This window comes from Drosophila willistoni (genome assembly GCF_018902025.1).
Source record: "Drosophila willistoni isolate 14030-0811.24 chromosome XL unlocalized genomic scaffold, UCI_dwil_1.1 Seg141, whole genome shotgun sequence".
NCBI lineage: Eukaryota > Metazoa > Arthropoda > Insecta > Diptera > Drosophilidae > Drosophila > Drosophila willistoni.
Window position 1 is genome coordinate 4,915,936 of NW_025814052.1, and position 8,929 is coordinate 4,924,864.

Consider the following 8,929-nt stretch of genomic DNA (forward strand, 5'->3'; position numbering starts at 1 on the left):
AAGGGATTAAATAAATATACGAGGGGATAAATAAATAAATAATTAAACTAGGAAATTAAATAAATGAATAAATTAATAAAATTTACATATATAAAAAAAAGGACTACACGATTAATATCTTGTCTTTTTCCAGCCAGGTGGAATTCGCCAATGATTTGGGGGTTTTTGGAGCCGTCCGCACCCAAAATTGATGGGGATGAGTGCCACAACCTTTTTCTCCCCCAATCAGCCAAAACTTTGTTGCTCTTATGCTGGGCGATGGGTGAACCCAAAAAAAATGTCTGGCTTGGAATCTCCCCCCTTCGACGTCCCTCTCTTGACTTTATCTTTGGGCCCAGTTGGCCGACGGGACCGAGTATGTCGTTCGGGGACAGGTACAAATAAAATTTCTTATTTTTTTATTTTATTTTATTTTTTTATTTTTTTGAACGTGGACAGGGGCTGCGGGTGCTCCTGCGCAGCTCGATGTAACCGGCCTAATTTGGGGCAATTATTTTTAATTTTAAAAAAAATCCCTAACTTGCATGGCAACCGAACACTTACCCAATTTTGACGGCCGGTTTCGCCTCGCTGCGCCTCAGGATTACAAAAATTTGTCACAAAAAAAAATGCACAAATTTTCTGTGTGGCTCCTTTAGCCAAACATGAATTTCTCGGCTTGATGGACGGAGCTGTTTTTCTTTAAATTTCAAGGATATATTCACAATTTGTTATGCCACATTGTTACGATATTTAAACTTCACTTCTCTATCCTTGTTTTTTTTTCTCTCCTTTTTTTTTTTCCAACCACCGCACCTCACTGTCCACGTTAAACTGATTTTAACCTTTTTAACCTTCTAGAATCAGACGACTCATCGCCTGATCTTACGGTTCCTTTCTTAGACCCGAGCCTGGGTCAACAGCCTTTTGACCGCTGGCCGACTTTCAAATTCAAAAAAAATCCCTTTATAATTCTAACCTACCCAACACTAGATCCCCCACTATTCCCCGACTTGCCCACTATTTTCGGCCCCTATTATCACTATCGATAGGTCTCTACCGATAACCTCAGGGCAGGCCATAACAGATCATTTTGTTAATTGTCCACAAACCGGTGCAAGCATTGCTAAAATTATTTACGAAACAAGAACAATAATTATAACAACAACAGCAGCAGCTACAAATTCTAATTAACGACGCAGTTTTTGGCGATGTTCAGAAGCCACCAATAAATTACTAAACCAGCACCAACAACAACAACAATAATACAATGCAATTGTTGTTTTTTCTGCTGACCCTGAGTTCTATTGGAGGACTTCATGGTCAGGCGGTCGAGGAGGAGCCTACAAATATTGTCCACTATCAACCAGAGCAAGTGCACTTGTCCTTTGGAGGTAAGTTGTTGTTTTTTTTTGTTTGCTCTATTTTTCTTGAGTTGTTTTGTTTGTTTTATATGATGATGATGATGATAGTGTTGGTTAGGATGATGATGATGATGATGTGTCGTTTCTGTAGGGAATCTCGAACGATCCCCTTTTTCTGTATTATTTTATTTGCGCTGATGCGTAATTATTCGTTATCGTTATCCATATTCGTCATAATGCATTTGCCATTGTTATTACAGTTTGTTTTTTTTTTTTTTGCAATTCACCATTTAACTACAAGCACCTCCCTGCTACATCGCCCCCTTTTTTCACTCGTGGTAACTCCCTCCAAAGCAATTGGCACTTGCAAATTCTCGAATATTGTAGTAAACTGATAACTGATACTAAGTTATTAAAAAACTGATTGCTTGTATTTAATATTTAAGGGACTTCCCCTTGTTTCAGCAAAACTTCATTAATACATCTAGCTTTGAGATTAATATGTAATAAAGCAGCTTTATTTTGATTGATGACGATTTTTATTACACTTTGAACAAGCCAATTAACTCGGGCATGTAAAGGTTCAAATTTTATTAAGGGATAATACCAAGAACAATTATCGTTTTCTGCAGTATAAAAATGTTTTGTTGTTATATTTCTATTAAATATACCTTAAATATGTAAGATAAAATATAAGAATTTGTTCCGAACTGTATTTAGATACATCGACTTAATGTTATCTATTTAATTTTTAAACTTCGACCTCGCTTTTCCCTTAGTTAGTTTCATTCTTAAAAAATGTATACCTAGATTCACGTTAGAAGCCAACAATGGTTTTTGAAATGAATCAAAAACCAAACTTCCAAAAGTTACGATACGAAATTCCTTGCTGGATGAACCGGGGGAAGGGGGAAAGGGAATGGGGATAGAGAGTCGATGCATAATGCATTGCAGTGCTATAAATAGCTTGCCTCTAAACAAAAAGATCGTCCAGATCTGTTAGTTATATAAAATAAAAACAAAAGCAATGCCAACTGAGAAGGGGAGAGGAGGGGGTATGCATATATGTTTTGTTCCACATTTTCTTAAAACGATAAGAAATATGAATAAAGAAATCAAATGAAAAGAAAACAAATAGAAAACAGCTAAAATTCGATGAGATTATAAAGAGCAAAACAAATTTTGATTCTGTACACTTTTTTTTTGTTTGTTATTATTTGTTGTTTGCTGATAAAGCAAATATTTTGAAGATATTTTGGCATTTTGTTAACATTGTCACATTTGTTTTCTTTTCGTTTTGCATTTCCGGGGTCCGGTGGAAATCAGAGATCAGCGCTAGTGAAATTGTTGTCACATGGTCAACGCTCAGCCTACCGCCAAATGCATCGAGCATAGTTGAATATGGTTTACTTCGAGAAACTGGTCAAAACCTGGCCAGTGTTCCTTTGAGCCAACGTGCCGAAGGTCAGGCCATCAAGTTTGTGGACGGTGGCCACAAACGAGCAACACAATATATCCATAGGGTAAGCAGCATTGCCTCAATAATATATAGACTCACCACATACATATATAAATATATATATATATTGGTATGTAGGTCACACTGCGAGAGCTCAAGTTGAACTCGTCATATGCATATCATTGTGGCAGCTCGTTTGGCTGGTCAGTGTTGTTCCAATTTCGTACTTCACCCACCGCCGGATCGGATTGGTCACCAACATTGGCTATTTATGGTGATATGGGCAATGAGAATGCTCAATCCTTGGCACGTTTGCAACAGGAGACGCAGCTGGGCATGTATGATGCCATTTTGCATGTGGGTGACTTTGCCTACGACATGAGTTCGAAAGATGCGCGAGTTGGCGATGAGTTTATGCGTCAAATTGAATCAGTGGCCGCCTATTTACCCTACATGGTGGTGCCAGGCAATCATGAGGAGAAATAGTGAGTGTAACCAAGAAAAAACCAAACTAGGGTTCTTGAGAATTCCATTTAATTGTAATCTGTGTTACGTTTCGTTGCTTCCAGCAACTTCTCGAATTATCGGGCTCGCTTCAGCATGCCGGGAGCTACTGAGAATATGTTCTACAGCTTTGATCTGGGTCCCGTGCATTTTATTGGCATATCAACAGAAGTCTATTATTTCCTTAATTATGGCGTTAAATCATTGGTCTTTCAATATGAATGGCTTAAGGACGATTTGGCCAGGGCCAATTCGAAAGAGAATCGCTTGCAACGTCCATGGATAGTTATCTATGGCCATCGGCCAATGTATTGCAGCAATGAGAATGACAACGATTGCACCCACTCGGAGACATTGACACGTGTGGGTTGGCCATTCCTGCATATGTTCGGATTAGAGGATTTGCTCTATGAATACGGTGTTGATGTGGCCATTTGGGCTCATGAGCATTCCTATGAACGTCTGTGGCCCATCTATGATTATGTTGTGCGTAACGGTTCGTTGGGTTCACCCTATGAGAATCCCCGCGCACCGGTGCACATAGTCACTGGCTCGGCCGGCTGTAAGGAGGGACGTGAACCCTTCAAGGGCAAAATACCCGAATGGAGTGCATTCCATAGTCAAGATTATGGCTATACACGTCTAAAGGCTCACAATCGGACACATTTGTATTTTGAACAAGTGTCGGATGATCAACAAGGCGCCATAATAGATCGATTCTGGTTAATTAAATCAAAACATGGCAGCTATGCCAAATTATAAGAACGAACGAAAGACGAAAAGCAAACAATTCCACACAAGAACAAATTTTAAAGCACAAAGAAGCAAAAAACAATTAGAGCAGTATTACCACAGAGCACATACTTTCCAGTAATAATTAACAAAGAATACATTAAACAAATCTATAGATAATAAATAGGAAAATAAAGGAAAAGCTACATAAGAGCCTTAAAAAGTCTAATAATCGAAATTAAGTGTAAATGTTATGTAACTTAATGCATTTCATTTTATTCGGTTACGAATCAAAACCTCAGCTGATGTATTTTAATTCTATAAATGGTATTACTTTTTAAGTGAATAATATATATATACACATACATACAAAAATGTTTATAAGGATCCACTCCGGATCTGGTCGCCTCTTCTCAAAACACTTATGCATTTTTATTTCGTCGGAAACCTGCAGAATCGGTGCTCGATATTGTTGTTACCTGGAACACGCGCGACAATACAAAAGAATCAATTTGTGAATTTGGTATCAATGGACTGGAGCATACGGTTAAGTCAAACAAACCACCAGTGGCCTTTGTTGATGGCGGTCCAAAGAATGCCAAACAATACATACATCGAGTAAGTAATTGCAACGAAGAATCCACGAGATCAACGAGAATCTGTCCCATCTGTCGCAGGTGACGCTAGCCCAACTGCAGCCGAATACCACGTATCGCTATCATTGTGGCAGCCGTTTGGGATGGTCGGCTATGTATAGCTTTCGCACGATTTTCGAGCACAGCAATTGGTCACCCTCGTTGGCCATTTATGGTGACATGGGTGTGGTTAATGCCGCCTCTCTGCCAGCTCTGCAGCGGGAGACCCAGTTGGGCATGTATGATGCCATTCTGCATATGGGTGACTTTGCCTACGACATGTGCCACGAGGATGGCTCGGTGGGCGATGAATTTATGCGACAAGTGGAGACAATAGCTGCCTATGTGCCCTATATGGTGTGTGTGGGTAATCACGAGCAGAAGTAGTAAGTGGATGGCTCCAAATTCAGCAATTGATTCGGCTTAACTTTCCTCCTCCTCCTCCTCCTCCTCCTCCCCTTCTCGTAGCAATTTTTCGCATTACATCAATAGGTTCAGCATGCCTGGTAACACGGAAAATATGTTCTATAGTTTCGATGTGGGTCCGGTGCATTTTATTTCCTTTAGCACGGAATTCTATTATTTTACTCAATATGGACTCAAACAGATTGTCATGCAATATGAGTGGCTGGAACGAGATTTGATAGAGGCCAATAAGCCCGAGAATCGCCGAAAGCGACCGTGGATCATTACCTTCGGCCATCGGCCCATGTATTGCAGCAATGATAATGGTGATGATTGTGCCAATCACGAGACAGTCCTACGAAAGGGTCTGCCAATCCTTCATTTCTTTGGCCTGGAGCCACTTTTCTATCAGTATGGCGTCGATGTGGAATTGTGGGCCCATGAGCATTGCTATGAACGGATGTGGCCCATGTACAATTATACGGTTTATAATGGCTCATTCGCCGAACCGTATACCAATCCCCGTGCCCCGGTTCACATAATATCGGGAGCGGCTGGCAACGTGGAGGGTCGTGAACCGTTTTTCAAGAAAATACCATCATGGAGTGCATTTCATAGTCAGGATTTTGGTTATCTACGCTTGAAGGCCCACAATGCCAGCCATTTGTATTTCGAACAGGTTTCGGATGATAAAAATGGACAAGTGATTGACAAATTTTGGCTAATCAAGGATAAACATGGACCGTACGATAAAATCTGAAACGAATATTATAAATAAGTTTATTGTAAAACTTTATCAACTCAATCTTTGTATTAACCGTGAGAATTTGATCCGTATAATGTGTTTAATCATCAATCCTAGCTCCAAAAACTTTGTAAAATTAATCCAGATTAAATAAGGGGCAGTAAATTGTTTTCCTTTTTAAGATAATTAGGACGTAAACTATTATTAGTTATATATAATCTGTAATAAATCCATTACATTGCTGCATTCCAGAATCGTCTTTAAACTTTATATTCTAATCGAAATTTCTTACCATTAAATAGAAAATATCTAAGGTTTACTTTGATTAAAATCATGGACGGATCCTGGGGGAGAGTCTTTGGGGTCCAAAATATCTATATTTCGTCTATTTTTTTACTCTTTAAGCCCAACTAGTAAATCTTCGAAGTGGTCAAGCCACTTTAATAATTTCTCAAACGTTTCCACGCTTAAAATTGTAACTTTCTGAAGTTACCCGATCTTAGGAATATGATGTAAAAGTTTTAATATATAAGTTTGATTGAAATATTTTAACAAACTTTTTTGAAACTTCTATTCCTTCAATTTTTTTGTTGAAAGGATTACAAAGAAATGACACATTATCATCTTCATTATCATTGTCGTAAGGAATACTTTTAATTTCTAATCCCTTGCAGATAGTCTCAGTGATATTGTAGTCACTTGGTCGACACGCGGATCACCAAACGCTTCCCAGGTTAACTATGCTGAAAACTATTTAAGTGATACCCTCCAGACGGTGACTGGGCATTGGACACGCTTCGTGGATGGTGGACATAAGAGGCGAACCCAGTATATACATCGAGTGACTTTGAAGGATTTGAAAGCGAACACCCGCTATGAGTATAGTTGCGGCAGCGATTTAGGCTGGTCGCCGGTGTTTTACTTTAAGACTCCACCCTTGGGTGAGAATTGGTCACCATCGTTGGCCATTTTCGGTGATATGGGCAATGAGAATGCCCAATCGTTGGGTCGACTGCAGCAGGACACAGAAAAGGGCATGTATGATGCTATTATTCATGTGGGTGACTTTGCCTACGACATGGATACCTCCAATGCCGCAGTGGGTGACGCATTTATGCGGCAAATTGAAACAGTTGCCGCCTATGTGCCCTACATGGTCTGTCCGGGCAATCACGAGGAGAAATAGTAAGACAATAAATAAATAATAAATCTACTTTTCCATACATTAAATTCAACTTTTTCGTTTCAGTAACTTTTCAAATTATCGCTCACGCTTCAGCATGCCGGGTGGAACGGACAGTTTGTGGTATAGCTTTAATATGGGACCGATACACTTTGTTTCCTTCTCCACGGAGGTTTACTATTTCCTCAATTATGGCGTGAAATTGTTAACCCAACAGTTTGAATGGCTCGAGCAGGATTTGGCCGAAGCGAATCGGCCAGAGAATCGTCAGAAACGTCCCTGGATTATCACATATGGACATCGTCCGATGTATTGCAGCGATGACAAGGAATACGATTGTGATGGCAAACTGGAGACGTATATACGACAAGGACTACCGTTGCTTAAATGGTTTGGTCTCGAGGATCTTTTTAAGAAGCACAACGTCGATGTGGAAATCTTTGCCCACGAACATTTCTATACACGCCTGTGGCCCATCTATGATTTCAAAGTGTACAATGGCAGTCGAGAGGAACCATATCGTAATGCCAAGGCTCCCATACAGATAATCACTGGATCGGCCGGTTGCAGTGAGCAGCGTGAGCCATTCTCTAACGATTTGCCAGAATGGAATGCTTTTCATAGCAATGTAAGTTACCTCCAATGCATACTAGTTTCTCTGACTCAATTTATTCCGTTTCATTCCCCTTAGGACTATGGTTATACCCGTTTGAAGGCCCACAATGGAACGCATTTGCATTTCACACAGGTTTCCGATGATCAGCAGGGCAAAATAGTCGATTCCTTTTGGGTGATCAAGGATAAAAACTAAATGAATGACGTAAATATATCCATCCACGCGAGCTTCATTCTACCAGCTACTTATACTCAATTGAAAATTGAAGACTTGGCAATTATCTTGTTGCATATTTTAATACAAAAAAAAAAAAATTGATTAAATTAGAAAAATATTAAAAAATAAAGAAGAATAAATGTTGCAGATCCAAAAAAAAAAAAGAAGAAAAAGAAAATTTCACTAAACTTAAATGTCAAACGTTTTGGGTGGTGAGAGATGAGAATGGGCATTGGCAATGGCTCTTAATAGACTGTTCCTGAAATTCCGGCACCATAATTATACCCACTGCCAATGGGCGGAATGCCACCCAAGGCTCCAAGTCCGCCACCGACCACACTGTTGCCGTAGTTGCTTGTGTAGTAGCTGGATGGATAGCCACCGGCTCCGAAACGGGTATTGTAATACGGATAGCCAGTGCCGGTGCCGCCCAGACGGGAATTGTAATAGGAGAGAGCATAAGGATTCGAGTTATATGAGTTATAACCACCCAAAGCTGATCCATAGCCGCCTAGAGCAGAGCCATAACCACCCAAAGCTGATCCATAGCCACCCAAGCTGGAGCCATAGCCGCCGTATCCGCCATAGCCGCCATAACCGGCATAACCACCACCATATCCAGCCAATCCAGTGCCATCTAAAAACCCAAGGAGTCAAACATTGTTACAGATTCCATTCAAGCTTATAATTCTCTGCAAGCTCTCACCCTCACCTAAAGCACCCAATCCTCGTGACGTATACGGATTGTAGTAGCTATCCAAACCCAGTCCGCTTCCATAACCACCATTATAGCCGCCGGTATAGCCACCCACATAGCGCTTCTCCTGTTTCTTATCCTGCAGCGGGGCATAGCTGCTGGCGGCACTCACTTGATCCTCGCTCTCGCTGGCCTCCTCAGCCCAGGCTTGGCTCAGCATCAATGTAAATGCCACTAAGAGGAACTGTAACACACAAATAACACAAAGTCAATGCGATAATCCTTGACACTAAAAATCCTTGAGCGTTAATCCTTACAAAGCACTTCATGTTGTGGATATTTGGATTTATTCCTGGCGTCTTTGGTTTTTTTTTTTTAATACTCTTCAGCTACT

The 8,929-nt window shown here is 40.3% G+C and overlaps 2 protein-coding genes across 5 annotated transcripts; one reads left to right on the forward strand and one right to left on the reverse strand.

Moving 5' to 3' along the window:
- Positions 1-1,029: 1,029 nt before the first annotated feature.
- On the forward strand, positions 1,030-7,940 carry LOC6648376 (acid phosphatase type 7). Of its 3 annotated transcripts, none has more exons than XM_023179560.2 (4): positions 1,030-1,373; positions 4,493-4,656; positions 4,716-5,059; positions 5,142-6,202. In XM_023179560.2, the coding sequence occupies exons 1-4, from the start codon at positions 1,250-1,252 to the stop codon at positions 5,836-5,838; spliced, it is 1,329 nt and encodes a 442-aa protein (XP_023035328.1). In that variant the 5' UTR covers positions 1,030-1,249; the 3' UTR covers positions 5,839-6,202. The 3 variants fall into 3 exon arrangements, with proteins under 3 accessions (XP_023035328.1, XP_002071423.1, XP_023035329.1); XM_002071387.4 differs by lacking the exons at positions 4,493-4,656; positions 4,716-5,059; positions 5,142-6,202 and adding exons at positions 2,670-2,866; positions 2,941-3,287; positions 3,372-4,457 and having other exon boundaries at positions 1,036-1,373; XM_023179561.2 differs by lacking the exons at positions 4,493-4,656; positions 4,716-5,059; positions 5,142-6,202 and adding exons at positions 6,498-7,008; positions 7,073-7,634; positions 7,698-7,940 and having other exon boundaries at positions 1,055-1,373.
- A 45-nt stretch (positions 7,941-7,985) lies between these two features.
- LOC6648317 (keratin-associated protein 19-2) lies at positions 7,986-8,929 on the reverse strand. Of its 2 annotated transcripts, none has more exons than XM_023179562.2 (3): positions 8,853-8,929; positions 8,551-8,779; positions 7,986-8,475 (listed from the first exon to the last, which is right to left on the reverse strand). In XM_023179562.2, the coding sequence occupies exons 1-3, from the start codon at positions 8,862-8,864 to the stop codon at positions 8,084-8,086; spliced, it is 633 nt and encodes a 210-aa protein (XP_023035330.1). In that variant the 5' UTR covers positions 8,865-8,929; the 3' UTR covers positions 7,986-8,083. The 2 variants fall into 2 exon arrangements, with proteins under 2 accessions (XP_023035330.1, XP_002071426.1); XM_002071390.4 differs by having other exon boundaries at positions 8,545-8,779.